At 40.5% G+C, this 17354-nt stretch overlaps 1 protein-coding gene across 1 annotated transcript; it reads right to left on the reverse strand.

Moving 5' to 3' along the window:
• Positions 1-256: 256 nt before the first annotated feature.
• On the reverse strand, positions 257-14145 carry LOC129860186 (zinc finger protein 501-like). Its single transcript, XM_055930567.1, has 3 exons — positions 14059-14145; positions 10822-11039; positions 257-4127 (listed from the first exon to the last, which is right to left on the reverse strand). The coding sequence occupies exons 2-3, from the start codon at positions 11024-11026 to the stop codon at positions 3028-3030; spliced, it is 1305 nt and encodes a 434-aa protein (XP_055786542.1). The 5' UTR covers positions 11027-11039; positions 14059-14145; the 3' UTR covers positions 257-3027.
• Positions 14146-17354: the final 3209 nt, after the last annotated feature.

The following is a 17354-nucleotide window of genomic DNA, read 5'->3' on the forward strand; positions in this document are numbered from 1 at the left end:
ATTCATAAAGGTCATGTTAAATGACTGATATTATCTTGTAGAACAAAACGTATAAGATCTCCTAAGCCTGTGTTAACCTCAGTCTTTATTTTCTGGATTCATCCCAAACCATATTCTTTACCCATAGAGATGGCTCAACTCCTTCCCAGTCTTTAGGACCACATGCTGGTGAGTTCTATGAAAGATCACACAGCGAGTGCACACAATCAAACATTTGTAAGAACTTTTAATTCAACAAAATGATGAATACACTTGGTTTCATTGCACAATATCATTTTATTTAACAAGAAACATATGTAAGTCCTTTATACTGCAAAACATCTATTTGTGTGCATTGTAGCAATTACTGGTGGCTAGCAAAGTGGTTTGTCCCCATGGTGATGTGTAAAGGTGTAGTGACATGTTTTGAGTAGATAGACATGTAAATTATTTTGAATGCCGTGAATTAAACAAAAACATTGTATTTTCTGTATAGATAACCCACAAAACAAAGGTTGACCAGCACAAATTCATGTAGAATGTTTATTTTTCATTAGCAGATAAATGAAGTTCATTACAGTTATCCAAATGCATTAATTATCAATGACTAAAATAATTAATCTAGTTTTAAAAGACAATTGAATAAACAGGTAGCTGTTTCATAGCTATCACAAGGTCATGTTAAATGACTGTATCATTAAACAAAAGTCATTATGTAGTAAAAAAGAATCCACCCAAAGTAATGGTGAAAACTGATCATCACACCATCTCTATCTGATACATGTTGTCTACTAACTCATTCCCACAGAAAACTGATCATCAAATCATCTCTATCTGATACATGTTGTATCTACTAACACATTCCCACAGAAAACTGATCATCAAATCATCTCTATCTGATACATGTTGTATCTACTAACTCATTCCCACAGAAAACTGATCATCAAATCATCTCTATCTGATACATGTTGTATCTACTAACTCATTCCCACAGAAAACTGATCATCACACCATCTCTATCTGATACATGTTGTCTATTAACTCATTCCCACAGAAAACTGATCATCACATCATCTCTATCTGATACATGTTGTATCTACTAACTAATTCCCACAGAAAACTGATCATCAAATCATCTCTATCTGATACATGTTGTATCTACTAACTCATTCCCACAGAAAACTGATCATCACATCATCTCTATCTGACACATGTTGTATCTACTAGCTCATTCCCACAGAAAACTGCAGAGGGAGAACTTGGTGTCAGAGCAAAACCATACCACTCAATTTAGTATGACACAGTATGTTATGTTACATTGGCCTATGAATGTAATATGATTTCTAAGATGTATAGTATGAATTACAATTCGTACACTGTTTCGAATTTGCGATACATATGATATTTTACAAATTCCAATTTGTTGTTGCAAACATTAATTAACATGCTAAGTACACTATATATACACACACAAAATAGTGGATTTGGCTACTTCAGCCACACCCGTTGCTGACAGGTGTTTAAAATCGAGCACACGGCCATGCAATCTCCATAGACAAACATTGGAAGTAGAATGGCCTTACTGAAGAGCTCAGTGACTTTCAATGTGGCACCATCATAGGATGCCACTTTCCAACAAGTCAGTTCGTCAAATTTGTTCCTTGCTAGAGCTGCCCTGGTCAACTGTAAGTTCTGTTATTGTGAAGTGGAAACGTCTAGGAGCAAGAATGGCTCAGCCGTGAAGTGGTAAGCTACACAAGCTCAAAGAACGGGACCGCCTAGTGCTGAAGCGCGTAGCACGTAAAAATTGCCTGTCCTATCGAGTTCCAAAATGCTTCTGGAAATAACAGCAGCAGAAGAACTGTTCGTCGGGACTTTCATGAAATGGGTTTCCATGGCCGAGTAGCCGCACACAAGACTAAGATCACCATGCGCAATGCCAAGCATTGGCTGGAGTGGTGTAAAGCTCGCCGCTATTGGACTCTGAAGCAGTGGAAACGTGTTCTCTGGAGTGATGAATCACGCTTCATCATCTGGCAGTCTGACGGAAAAATCTGTGTTTGGTGAATGCCAGGCGAACGCTGCCTGCCCCAATGCATAGTGCCAACTGTAAAGTTTGGTGGAGGAGGAATAATGGTCTGGGGCTGCTTTTCATGGTTCGGGCTCCATAGTTCCAGTGAAGGGAAATCTTAACGCTACAGCATGCAATGACATTATAGATGATTCTGTGCTGCCAACTTTGTGGCACCAAGGGGAAGGCCCTTTCCTGTTTCAGTATGACAAGGCCCCTGAGCACAAATAGACGTCCATACAGAAATGGTTTGTCAAAAACGGTTTGAAAGAACTTGACTGGCCTGCACAGAACCCTGATCTCAACCTCATCAAACATTTTTGGGATGAATTGGAATATCGACTGCGATCCAGGCCTAATCGCTCAACATCAGTGCCCAACCTCACTAATGCTCTTGTCGCTGAATGGAAGCACGTCCCCGTAGCAATGTTACAACATCTAGTGGAAAGCCTTCCCAGAAGAGTGGGGGCTGTTATAGCAGCAAAAGGGGGACCAAGTCCATATTATTGCCCATGATTTTGGAATGAGATGTTCGACGAGCAGGTGCCCACATACTTTTGGTCATGTAGTGTAGTTGAAACGGTGCTTATTAGCTAAAATGCTAAATTTGTCCGTGAAGAGATTCAAACATGAAACCTTTGGGTTGCTAGACGTTCATGAAATATGCTGACCCATCCATCCACCCGACCAACCACCATCCTATTGTTTTTGCCTTAATGGGAAATTTCTAAAATGTTTCAACTTCATATTCATCATCTCCAGCACCACCCCAACATCAACACATGTGCACATGACGCATTAAAAAAAGGATAGAATTTCCAATGACATCATTCTATAAGGCACTCTTTCCTCTTCACAGTTCCCTCACAGTGAGAAACAATATGATTACAATAGTGTTGCTCTTTCTTAATGTTATCAAATTCATTGTTACCACTTCTTTTATGAGATGAGGATTAATTGATGGAGTGTCTTTAATCTTAGCTGGTCTGAGAGAAGTGGTGTGAATTCTCTCCTTTATGTATACATTGATGTGTTTTTAAGGTAGCCAATCGGGTGAAACTCTTTCCACAGTCAGAGCAGTAGTAAGGCTTCTCTCCTGTGTGTCTTCTTTGATGAACTTTTATCTCAGTTGATGTTGTGAAGCACTTCCCACAGTCAGAGCAGGAGTAAGGCTTCTCTCCTTTATGTATACGTTGGTGTGTTTTTAAGTTGCTCTGACTTGAAAAACTCTTCCCACAGTCAGAGCACACGTAAGGCTTCTCTCCTGTGTGTATACGTTGGTGTGACTTTAAGCCGCTCTGTTGAAAGAAATTCATCCCACAGTCAGAGCAGTAGTAAGGCTTCTCTCCTGTGTGTATTCGCTGGTGACATTTTAAGTGGCCCTGTTGAGAGAACCTGTTCCCACAGTCAGAGCAGCAGTACGGCTTCTCTCCTGTGTGTGTTCTCCAATGAACTCTTAGCTCAACTGATCTTGTGAAACATTTTCCACAGTCAGAGCAGAAGTAATGCTTCTCTCCTGTGTGTACACGTTGGTGTTGTTTTAAGGTGCTGTGTTGAGAGAAAATCGACCCACAGTCAGAGCAGGAGTAAGGCTTCTCTCCTGTGTGTACACGTTGGTGTTGTTTTAAGCTGCTTGATGAGGTGAAGCTCTTCCCACAGTCAGAGCAGGAGTAAGGCTTCTCTCCTGTGTGCATACGTTGGTGTGTTTTTAAGCTGCTTGATGTGGAGAAACTCTTCCCACAGTCAGAGCACAAGTAAGGCTTCTCTCCTGTGTGTACACGTTGGTGTGTTTTTAAGCTGCTCTGTTGAGAGAAACTCTCCCCACAGATAGAGCAGGAGTAAGGTTTTTCTCCAGTGTGGACTCGCAGATGAACTGTCAGAGCCTGTGATGTTGTGAAACTCTTCCCACAGTCAGTGCAGGAATACAGATTCTCTCCTGTGTGTATTTTTAAGTGCATTTCTAGTTTTGATAGAATTGGGAAAATCTCCTCACAATGTGGGCAGGGGTGAGACCTCTTAGCTCTGTGATTTTCCTGCTGTTGCTCTCCGGATATAGAGAATGTCTCAACATGGTCTCCTGTGTGAACAACATCAGAAGAACCAGTCAGTTGGGGTGATATACATATAACTTCATATCAGTAGGCTGTACAATACAGGGAATCCTCAAGGTTCTGTTTTAGGACCACTATTGTTTTCACTATATATTTTACCTCTTGGGGATGTTATTCGAAAACATAATGTTAACTTTCACTGCTATGCGGATGACACACAGCTGTACATTTCAATGAAACATGGTGAAGCCCCAAAATTGCCCTCGCTAGAAGCCTTTGTTTCTGACATAAGGAAGTGGATGGCTGAAAACTTTCTACTTTTAAACTCGGACAAAACAGAGATGCTTGTTCTAGGTCCCAAGAAACAAAGAGATCTTCTGTTAAATCTGACAATTCATCTTGATGGTTGTAAAGTCGTCTCAAATAAAACTGTGAAGGACCTCGGCGTTACTCTTGACCCTGATCTCTCTTTTGACGAACATATCAAGACTGTTTCAAGGACAGCTTTTTTCCATCTACGTAACATTGCAAAAATCAGACATTTTCTGTCCAAAAATGATGCAGAAAAATTTATCCATGCATTTCTTACTTCTAGGTTAGACTACTGCAATGCTCTACTTTCCGGCTACCCGGATAAAACACTAAATAAACTTCAGTTAGTGCTAAATACGGCTGCTAGAATCCTGACTAGAACCAAGAAATTTGATCATATTACTCCAGTGCTAGCTTCCCTACACTGGCTTCCTGTTAAGGCAAGGGCTGATTTCAAGGTTTTACTGTTAACCTGTTGAGGCTAGGGGGTGCTGTTGTCACTATTTATGTAAATCGTGTAATTTTTGAAACGGCTTCCTACTAAATTCTTGATCGTACAATATGCATATTATTATTATTATTGGATAGAAAACAGTCTCTAGTTTCTATAGCCGTTGAAATTTTGTCTCTGAGTGGAACAGAACTCATTCTACAGCAATTTCCCTGACATGGAGTCAGATTTCACACATTTTGGCCCCTGATCTGGAGTCAGTTAAAAGGCCACTGTTATTGCTATGAGTATACAGACACTGCTTACGTCTTCCCCTGGATGCCTTTACGTGATGACGATTTGAATGGTATCGATTGCCCAATCACAGCCACTATAAAACAAAAACACGTGTAGGTAGGAACTCTTTTCCAGCTGCGTCAGGCGCGCGGAGGACACCAACCTGCACTTTTTCCAAGCACTAGTGAAGCCAGTTATATTTCTCCGGTCATGTTTCTACTCGTTATAGGAGTTAAAAACATCATAAGGTAGTTAATTTAAACCGTTTTATATATATTTATTTCCGTTTAGTGCGATTTTGGGACATTTATTTCTGAGACACTGTGAATCTCTGGGCACGGTTCCAGTTCATGACGAACGCAATGGGCATTTATACATGGCAAGAGGACAGCTTTCGACCAAAAGACGATTAGACCCAAGAAAGGATTCTTTGCCCAAGATTCTGATGGAAGAACAGCTCAAAGTAGGAACAATTTATTATGATAAATCGTGTTTCTGTCGAGAAATGTAAATCGCTTAGGACGCCATCTTGTTTGACGTAGCTTCGCTTGGCGCAAACTGTATTGAAAAGTAAGGATAATTTAAAAAATGTAAATCAGCGATTGTATTAAGAATTAAATTGTCTATCAATCGCTGTCCACCCTATATTTTTTAGTCACGTTTATGAGTATTTATGTATACGACTAGATCACTGTCTAATATGGCGCACGACATTGTCTGATCAGCTGGGCAACTTTTGTCATTGTCTAACCATGATTTTGGTGGCTAAATATGCACATTTTCGAACAAACTGTATATGTATGTTGTAATGTGATGTTACAGGAGTGTCATCTGAAGAATTCTGAGAAGGTTAGTGAAAAAATTTATATATTTTGGCGATGTTTACGTTATCACTCTCTTTGGCTAGAATCAATGCTCTGGTAACGTTTGCATATGTGGTATGCTAATATAACGATTTATTGTGTTTTCGCTGTAAGACACTTAGAAAATCTGAAAAATTGTCTGTATTCACAGGATCTGTGTCTTTCGATTAGTGTATGCTGTGTATTTTTACGAAATGTTTGATGATTAGTAATTGGGTAAACACGTTGCTCTATATATTTATTCTAGTCCATTTGTGACGGTGGGTGCAATTGTAAACTATGACATCTACCTGAAATATGCACATTTTTCTAACAAAACCTATCCTATACCATAAATATGTTATCAGACTGTCATCTGATGAGGTTTTTTCTTGGTTAGTGGCTATCAATATCTTAGTTTAGCCGAATTGGTGATAGCTACTGGTGTTGGTGGACAAATAAAAGATGGTGTCTTATGCTAATGAGTTTAGCTAATAGATTTATATCTTTACATATTGTGTCTTCCCTGTAAAACATTTTAAAAATCGGACATGTTGGCTGGATTCACACGATCTGTGTCTTTCATTAGCTGTATTGGACTTTAATGTGTGAAAGTTAAATATTAAAAAAAAAATAATAATTGAATTTCGCGGCTCTGCCTTTTCAGTGGAATGTGGGGGGGGGGGGTCCTAGACAGGTTAACCTATAAAGCGTTACATGGGCTTGCTCCTACCTATCTTTCCGAGTTGGTCCTGCCGTACATACCAATACGTATGCTACGATCACAAGACGCAGGCCTCCTAGTTGTCCCTAGAATTTCTAAGCAAACAGCGGGAGGCAGGGCTTTCTCCTATAGATCTCCATTTTTATGGAACAGTCTGCCTACCCATGTGAGAGACGCAGACTCGGTCTCAACCTTTAAGTCTTTACTGAAGACTTATCTCTTCAGTAGGTCATATGATTGAGTGTAGTCTGGCCCAGGAGTGTGAAGGTGAACGGAAAGGCTCTGGAGCAACGAACCGCCCTTGCTGTCTCTGCCTGGCCGGTTCCCCTCTCTCCACTGGGATTCTCTGCCTTTAACCCTATTACAGGGGCTGAGTCACTGGCTTACTGGTGCTCTTTCATGCCGTCCCTAGGAGGGGTGCGTCACTTGAGTGGGTTGAGTTACTGACGTGATCTTCCTGTCTGGGTTGGCGCCCCCCCTTGGTTTGTGCTGTGGTGGAGATCTTTGTTGGCTATACTCGGCCTTGTCTCAGGATTGTAAGTTGGTGGTTGAAGATATCCCTCTAGTGGTACGGGGGCTGTGCTTTGGCAAAGTGGGTGGGGTTATATCCTTCCTATTTGCCCCTGTCCGGGGGTATCTTCGGATGGGGCCACAGTGTCTCCTGACCGCTCCTGTCTCAGCCTCCAGTATTTATGCTGCAGTAGTTTGTGTCGGGGGGCTAGGGTCAGTTGGTTATACCTGGAGTACTTCTCTTGTCTTATCCAGTGTCCTGTGTGAATTTAAGTATGCTCTCTCTAAATCTCTCATTCTCTCTTTCTTTCTCTCTCTCTGAGAACCTGAGCCCTAGGACCATACGTCAGGACTACCGGGCATGATGACTCCTTGCTGTCCCCAGTCCGCCTGGCCTTGCTGCTATTCCAGTTTCAACTGTTCTGCCTGCGGTTACGGAACCCCTACCTGTCCCAGACGTGCTGTTTTCAACTCTTAATGATCGGCTATGAAAAGCCAACTGAGATTTATTCCTGATTATTATTTGACCATGCTTGTCATTTATGAACATTTTGAAAATCTTGGGTCTCTCTAATTTTCTCCTTCTCTCTTTCTTTCTCCCGGAGGACCTGAGCCCTAGGACCATACGTCGGGACTACCCGGCGTGGTGACTCCTTGCTGTCCCCAGTCCGCCTGGTCTTGCTGCTATTCCAGTTTCAACTGTTCTGCCTGCGGCTATGGAACCACCACCTGTCCCAGACCTGTTGTTTTTCAACTCTTAATGATCGGCTATGAAAAGCCAACAGAAAATTATTCATGATTATTATTTGACCATGCTTGTCACTTATGAACATTTTTGAACATCTTGGCATAGTTCTGTTATAATCTCCACCCGGCACAGCCAGAAGAGGACTGGCCACCCCTCATAGCCTGGTTCCTCTCTAGGTTTCTTCCTAGGTTTTGGCCTTTCTAGGGAGTTTTTCCTAGCCACCGTGCTTCTACACCTGCATTACTAGCTGTTTGGGGTTTTAGGCTGGGTTTCTCCACAGAACTTCGAGATATTAGCTGATGTACGAATGGCTATATAAAATAAACTTGATTGATTGATTGAATAAAGCTATTAGGGCTGTCCCGACAAAAACAAATATTCCTGGTCGACCGAGAGTCTTGTTTTCATTTGACCAAATGTTTTAATTTTAAAACGTGTATTTTTCCATACATATGTGTTGAAATAAAATCAACTATATGGAGGCTACTGAGCTTGTCTGATGCTTTAAGCACTGCGATTGAAAATGAAGACACAAATTACTCAAGAGGCAGCCAGAGATCAATATAGCCTAACCAGAAGTTTAAAAAAATCTGTTCCCGACTCTCCTCCTCCCGCTGCTGCTGCTGGCCTTCCGTTATGCTCCTGACGTTGCCAGTCGGCAACCTTTTTGAGTGCTTTTTGAGTGCGAATGTTTAGTACCATTTCTACTGATCTGCGTGCCAGTTATGAATTTTCATATGCACATTTTCATGGAACAGTTTCATTTCATTCATTATAAAGTCTTCATATCTCAAATCAATGTCATGTGGTTAATCAAAATTCTATCAAAATGATACAAATCTAAAAGTAACTTCTATTGCCAATATGTAAAATTAGCTTTCATAAAGCCAACAAATAAAAACATTGCAGCCTGCAGGTAGAAAATATTCTGATAAATAGTTATCCTAACAATCAAACTGGCTACACATGGCCTGTCTGCAAGAAATTTGAAACATTGTATCAACTATTCATTTGGTCTGGCCTGTGCTAGCAAACTTGCAACATTGTATAAAATATTTTGGACCCTTAGAGTTGCTAGCAGCTCCAGACAGACAGACACAGCTGTAGGCTATTTGCACAAGGGATAAGAAGGAAGACGTTTCCACCGGATCAAAGCATGACATTTTTCCCCCTTTCATGCCGAGTGGTTATTAAAAGGTAGAGAACTGGATTTTTTTGTAGAAACAGAATTTGCTCACTTGCTGTTTGAGCTGAACATTTTTTATTTGAGAAACTCCACAGTGACGGTGAGTTAAGACAATCAGAAATAGTATCAGATCCACTCAGACAAATGTCTCGTGTGCCATACATATTTTATATACACAGTACCAGTCAAAAGTTTGGACACAACTACTCATTCAAGGGTTTTGCTTTATTTTGGACTATTTTTTATATTGTATAATAAGACATCAAAACTATGAAATAACACATATGGAATCATGTAGTAACCAAAAAAAGTTAAATAAAAATATATTTTATATTTCAGATTCTTCAAAGTAGCCACCCTTTGCCTTGATGACAGCTTTGCACACTCTTGGCATACTCTCAACCAGCTTCATGAGGTAGTCACCTGGAATGCATTTCAATTAACAGGTATACCTGTCTTCCAGCTTCACCTCAGATGGCAGACCAAATAAATGCTTCACAGAGTTCAACAGACACATCTCAACATCAACTTTTCTGATGAGACTGCGTGAATCAGGCCTTCATGGTTGAATTGCTGCAAAGAAACCACTACTAAGGACACCAATAAGAAAAAGAGACTTGCTTGGGCCAAGAAACACGAGCAATGGAAATTAGACCGGTGAAAATCTGTCCTATGGTCTGATGAGTCCAAATTTGAGATTTTTGGTTCTAACCTCTGTCTTTGTGAGACACAGACTAGGTGAACGGATGATCTCTGCATGTGTGGTTCCCACCGAGAAGCATGGAGGAGGAGCTGTGATGGTGCTTTGCTGGTGACACTGTCATTGATTTATTTAGAATTCAAGTCACAATTAACCCGCATGGCTACCACAGCACTCTGCAGCGATACGCCATCCCATCTGGATTGCGCTAAATGGGATTATCATTTGTTTTTCAACAGGCAAATGACCCAAAACACATTTCCAGGAGTGATGGAGTGCTGCATCAGATGACCTGACCTCCACAATCACCCGACTTTTACCCAACCCAATGGTTAGGGATGAGTTGGAGCGCAGAGTGAAGGAAAAGTATCCAAGAAGTGCTCAGCATTTGTGGGAACTCCTTCAAAACTGTTGGAAACGCATTACAGGTGAAGCTGGTAGAGAGACTGCCAAGAGTGTGCAAAGCTATCATCAAGGCAAAGGGTGGCTACTTTGAAAAATCAAAAATATATTTTGATTTGTGTGCCCAAACTTTGACTGGTACTGTATAAGCAATTTATATATTTGCCACCGCTCGATTAAAAAAAGCTTAGTAAACCAATAGGCTATCTATCGACCAAACAATCGACCAGTCGACTAAATGGGGTTGGCCCTAAAAGCTGTTCAACAGTTGAGGGCAAAAAGGGGTGAATATTATGAGTCATATAATCCTCCACTCACTATCACAAGGGTTAGTAACTACACAGACTCATTTCATATCATCCTTCATTCACTATCACAAGGGTTAGTAACTACACAGACTCATTTCATATCATCCTCCACTCACTATCACAAGGGTTAGAAACTAAACAGGCTCATTTCATAGAACTTGTTCAAGGATGTGTGATGTCAGATTTACAGAATTACACCTGTCAATAACTTATGTAGGTCTAACTTTATGAAGATAACTTATAGACAGAACCTGCTCTTACCATCATACACAGATGTCCCAATCTTCTCATCCTCTTCTTCATCTTTAATGTTGACATTCAGCTCCAGTGTTTGACTGCAGTCTTCCAGCTTCACTGATTCCATCTCTGGATCCTGCAGTGTAAACTGGGCTGCACTGTCACAATCAGGACCCAGTGACTGTAGATTGGGTTTATCCTCACTTTTGATGTTATCGGCCGCAGACATAATCGGAGTTGGCCTGTAGTAATGAAGAGAAAATGGACCCCAAAAGTTATTGTCTTGACAGTTCTGGTACTTTCTTTGTTCTCTAAAAATTAGATTAGATCAGGTAGCTAAACATTGAAAACACAAGGTTACAGTATGTTTCAGGCAGCACTATGTACTATTTTCCTGAATAACTTTTTCTTCACTGTATTATTTAACTCCAATTGTATTTCCCGTTCACAACATAGAAACGTTTATAGATAAAGATGGAAACAACTAAATGTGTCCGAATATTATTAAACATGTAGAAAACTATTTTTTCCAAACGTTGAAGTTAGATTCATTTTAGGTTATGAATGAAAGTTGAAAGGTCATATCTGCACATTTAAAATAAGTATTTTCTGGACGTTGAAATCAGTCAATTGAAAGTTGAAAAGACATCTTGAGTACACACCATTAGAGTAAAGTAGGGTCCAACACAGTACATTATACTCTACTATACTCAGGGCTTGGCAATATATATAATTAATTCAAATGTATGTTTTTGAGCTAAATTCCAAATGCCTGTATTTACTTTCATTTTTATGAGTGTTTATGTCCGCTTGTTGTCAAAATTTATTTTTGGTCTCGTCTCCTTCGCTCCTCTGTGCCGTGTGCACCTTCCCATTTACACCAGAGATCTGTATATAATGACAAGATGCACGTCTTCACCCTAACAATGGGAGTCGTTATCCCAAAGGCAGGAAGGCAACAAACTTAGGTCCAAAACAAGCCCATAGAAATGTATTGGGCTTATTTTGGACAGAATTTAGCGAGAGTGAAACCTCTTGCTTCGCCTCTTTCTTTATGACTTACACACACCAAGCCCCTCCCCCTGACTTTCACGTCAACAAAGTTGCGAGATCACATCTTCCTCTCTGGCAAGCGGTTTCAACTAGCTATTTACATTTGTGGTTTGGTCCAAAAGAATGGTTCATATGGACACCAAAACACATTGAGACATTATTTTACTGGAATAGAGGAGAAGGTACCTTTTCTATCAATACCCTTTTTATGTCTCAACTACTCAGATTGAGAGCAGAGCTACACTACTAAAACCAGAGTATCAATGAACATTAATTCTGGAAAATGAATGCTCAGTTTGTCTCGCACGGCATTGGTACCGCTAGCAGTATTTTAGCCATAGGCTTTTATACTAGCTTTCTAGTCTGTGTTTGTTATTATTATACTTTTGGGGGGGGGGGGGGGGGGGATCAGCTTTAATATTGCAGACAGATTGTGGCTTCCATCAATGTAATTGTCTGCATCATTTCCAATAACCCATAAAAAATGTAAATATACACAGTACCAGTCAAACGTTTGGACACACCCACTCATTCAAGGGTTTTTCTTTATTTTACTATGTTCTACATTGTAGAATAATAGTGAAGACATCAAAACTATGAAGTAACACATGGAATCATGTAGTAAGCAAAAATAAAAGTGTTAAACAAATCAAAATATATGTTATAAGTAGCCACTATTTGCCTAGATGACAGCTTTGCACACTCTTTGCACACTCTGGAAGAATGTTGACCTGTTAAAAGGTCTTACATCGGCTACGGAGAGCGTGATCACAGTCGTCTGGAACGGCTGATGCTGTTGCTTGCCTCGAAGTGAGCATAGAAGTAATTTAGCTCGTCTGGTAGGCTCACTGGGCAGCTCGCTGCTGTGCTTCCTTTTGTTGTCTGTAATAGTTTGTGAGCCCTGCCACATCCGTGTAAGCAGGAATCATGAGGATAGAATTATGGTCAGATTTGCCAAATAGAGGGCGAGGGATAGCTTTGTACGTGTCTCTGAGTGTGGAGTAAAGGTGGTCTAGATTAGTTTTATTTGCATCCGTGACATGCTGGTAGAAATGGGGAAAACAGTTTTCAGCTTTCCTGCATTAAAGTTTCCGGCCACTAGGAGTGGATGAGCATTTTCTTGTTTGCTTATGGCCTTATACAGCTCATTGAGTGCGGCCTTACTGCCAGCATTGATTTGTGGTGGTAAATAGAAAGCAACGATAAATATAGACGAAAACTCTCTTGGTAAATAGTGTGGTCTACAGCTTATCGTGAGATACTCTACCTCAGGTAAAAAAAAACTTCAGACTTCCTTAATATTAGATTTCGTGCACCAGCTGTTGTTTACAAATATACACAGACGCCACCCCTTGTCTTACAAAAGGCACCTGTTCTATCTTGCCGATGCAGCGCAAACCCTGCCAGCTGTATGCTATCTGTGTCATCGTTCAGCCACGACTCGGTGAAACATAAGACATTACAGCTTATTTGTGATCGTAGCTCGTCTATTTTGTCATTCAATGATTGTACGTTGTCTAATAGGACTGAGGGTGGAAGCAGATTACCCCAAAAAATGCCAAAAAAACACAATAGCACAATTGGTTAGAAAACCATAAAACGGCAGCCATCTACTCTGGCGCCATTCTAATCCATTTTAAATTAACATCATTCTAACCATGTTTAGTGTTGCCTAATCCAAATTTGAAATTATTCCACTATTTGTATCAGTTAGCATCACTTTCAATGATGGACTTTTATGTTGAGAACCGCAAATTCCAAATTGTGGTTAATCGTTATTCTGGCTAGCTTCACATAGCTAGGGACAAGCGGGTACCATGGCTGCTTCCAGGAAGGGGAAGGAGACGTTGGCCACATTCAGATAGAAATGTATTATGTATAACAAACATGCCTCTGATTCTAAGGAATCATGTCAGTTCTATTCAGGGCATTTCTATCTGCAACTTTCCACAACGTTTTGGTACTGAACATCCCCAGGCGAACACGACTGAGTTATGTATGAACCTGGAAAGCCTCACAAATGAACGTGTGGTGGACCCCGCTCCGTGTGCTTGTCAAATATTTTTTATCACGTTCTTCACTCACTCGGTTTGACACGAGAAATTACACAAAACCTTTCCCAAACGTGATAATATCTTGAAGGATGTGTTATCTAATACGTTATGACGTTCTTTTGATAATAGACAGTTTAAACGTGCTATATCATACCTGTAGTAATAAAGCGAAACGCACAACACCGTTCTGTCGTTTTCTTTATTCTGAAGAATGGTGGCAGGCTACCCGGAACTTCCTGTTTCCCACTACCGTAGTGCAACAGCGACATGTATTGGACTGATGGACTAACTACTGCTGAAGCATGTAAAATATAAAGTGAACTTGATTAGCTAGACAAATAAACCTTGGTTTAAAAAAACTAAAGGGTGTCTGTTTTAATTTCTAAGTTTTTCAAACATTCCATATGCATTGTAGATGGTCTCTGTGGAAGGCCACAGAGATAATGCCAGTTTAATCATGTTTACATATCTTGCATTACTCATCTCATATGTATATACTGTATTCTATACTATCTATTGCAACTTAGCCTATGCCGCTCTGACATTGCTCATCCATATATTCATATATATTCTTATTCTTTCCTTTACTTAGATTTGTGTGTATTAGGTATTTGTTGTGGAGTTGTTAGATATTACTTGCTAGATATTGCTGCACAGTCGGAACTAGAAGCACAAGCATTTCGTTACACTCGGAATAACATCTGTTTAACCATGTGTATGTGATCAATTACATTTTATTTGGAAGATCAAGAACCTCATCCACCCTGCTACCATCTAGCAAGCGGAGACGGTACAGGTGCATCAAAGCTGGTACCAAGAGAATGAAACTGCTTCTATCTCCAGGCCATTAGACTGTTGAACAGTCATCACTGATTTGATTTAGAGAATATTGGTGACTAGCAAATTGGCTTGTCCCAGTGTGTAGAGGTGTCATGACATGTATTGAGTAGATAAATACAGATGTGTATTTGAATGTCATGAATTAAACAAAAGCATTATATTTACTGTAAAATTAACCCCCATAACTACAATGATTCAGTAGATCAATAAAGTTACAGTACTCTAGCAGGTCTCACAGCTGCTTATGCTGATAAAACATGTTAGAGAACAGGTCAGATTTAGCTTTGTGATGCTCATTTCAACTTCCTGTCTTGTTCAGCTTCAGAAAAACAGCAAATATGTCACTTGAAACATTGTTTTTTGGTAATTCATTGTGCAAAAGGGAAGAAGAGTTTGACCAGTACAAATTCACATAAGTTATCCAAACATATTCATCATTAATGACTATCCACCCAAATGAATGGTGAAAACTGATCATCACATCATCTCTATCTGATACATGTTGTATCTACTAACTCATTCCCACAGAAAACTGCAGAGGGAAGCAGTACCACCCAGTCAACCAGCCTCATAGAGGATATTCGTCCTAGAGACAAATCCAAGGTAATCTCAATATCTTTAAAGTAGAAGCTAACAAAACACACCAAAACTGACCAGGTGAATAGGTGATCAGTAAAGTAAAGAGAGGCTAACATTCTATGATGCTCCCTTTCCTCTGCACAGTTCTCTCACAGTGAGAAACAATAGGATTACAATAGAGTGTGTTAGAATTTTTTGATAATTAAGTGATGGAATGATTTTAATCTTAGCTAGTCAGAGAACTGATGAGGATTCTCACATTTATGTATATGTTGGTGTCTTTTTAAGTGGCCATGATGAGAGAAACTCTTCCCACAGTCAGAACAGGAGGAGGGCTTCTCTCCAGTGTTGAGTTATGAACTGTCAGATCGCTTGATATTTCGCAGCTCTTCCCACAGTCAGAGCAGGGATACAGACTCTCTATTGTCTGTATTTTTAGGTGTATTTTTAGCTTGATAGAATTGGTAAAAATTCCTCACAACGTGGGCAGTGGTGAGACCGCTTAGCTCTGTGATTTTCCTGCTGTTGCTCTCTGGATGTAGAGAATGTCTTAACATGGTCTCCTGTGTGAACATCAGAAGAACCAGTCAGTTTTTGTGATATACATTTCAATCAAATGTATTTTATAAAGCCCATTTTACCTCTGCAGTTGTCACAAAGTGCTTTACAGATACCCTAACCTAACGTATAAGGTGTAAAAGAAACACCTAAATGAGGTTGACAGAAACCAGAAGCTTCCGGTTTACAGGCTTTGGCTTCCTCTCTGCCTTCTTCCTGAAAAATGGATGCTCCCGGTGTTTGTCAACTCCGCTGAGGGTGCAGGTACCGAGACTTAAACCCCAAAGGGCAAGCTATACAGAAGCAGAGTGGCTAGTAAAAACTCCTTAGAAGGAACCTCGGAAAACCGTAGAGGGGAACGAGGCTACGAGCAGTGGGCGCTCCTCTTCTGGCTGTACTAGGTGACAAATTACTTGATATATAGTGCCTTCGGAAAGTATTCAGACCCCTTCAATTTTTCCACATTTTGTTATGTTACAGCCTTATTATGAAATAGATTAAATCGTCCACGTCCCCCCCCCTCATCAATCTACAGTCATGGCCAAAAGTTTTGAGAATGACACAAATATTAATTTCCACAAAGTTTGCAGCTTCAGTGTCTTTAGATATTTTTGTCAGATGTTACTATGGAATACTGAAGTATAATTACAAGCATTTCATAAGTGTCAAAGGCTTTTATTGACAATTACATGAAGTTGATGCAAAGAGTCAATATTTGCAGTGTTGACCCTTCTTTTTCAAGACCTCTGCAATCCGCCCTGGCATGCTGTCAATTAACTTCTGGGCCACATCCTGACTGATGGCAGCCCATTATTGCATAATCAATGCTTGAAGTTTGTCAGAATTTGTGGGTTTTTGTTTGTCCACCCTCCTCTTGAGTATTGACCACAAGTTCTCAATGGGATTAAGGTCTGGGGAGTTTCCTGGCCATGGACCCAAAATACCGATGTTTTGTTCTCCGAGCCACTTAGTTATCACTTATGCCTTATGGCAAGGTGCTCCATCATTCTGGAAAAGGCATTGTTCATCACCAAACTGTTCCTGGATGTTTGGGAGAAGTTGCTCTCGGAGGATGTGTTGGTACCATTCTTTATTCATGGCTGTGTTCTTAGGCAAAATTGTGAGTGAGCCCAATCCCTTGGCTGAGAAGCAACCCCACACATGAATGGTCTCAGGATGCTTTACTGTTGGCATGACACAGGACTGATGGTAGCGCTCACCTTGTCTTCTCCGGACAAGCTTTTTTCCGGATGCCCCAAACAATCGGAAAGGGGATTCATCAGAGAAAATGACTTCAACCCAGTCCTCAGCAGTCCAATCCCTTTTGCAGAATATCAGTCTGTCCCTGATGTTTTTCCTGGAGAAAAGTGGCTTCCTTGCTGCCCTTCCTGCCCACCAGGCTATCCTCCAAAAGTCTTCACCTCACTGTGTGTGCAGGTGCACTCACACCTGCCTGCTGCCGTTCCTGAGCAA

Source organism: Salvelinus fontinalis, chromosome 7 (assembly GCF_029448725.1).
Source record: "Salvelinus fontinalis isolate EN_2023a chromosome 7, ASM2944872v1, whole genome shotgun sequence".
Taxonomy (NCBI): Eukaryota; Metazoa; Chordata; class Actinopteri; order Salmoniformes; family Salmonidae; genus Salvelinus; species Salvelinus fontinalis.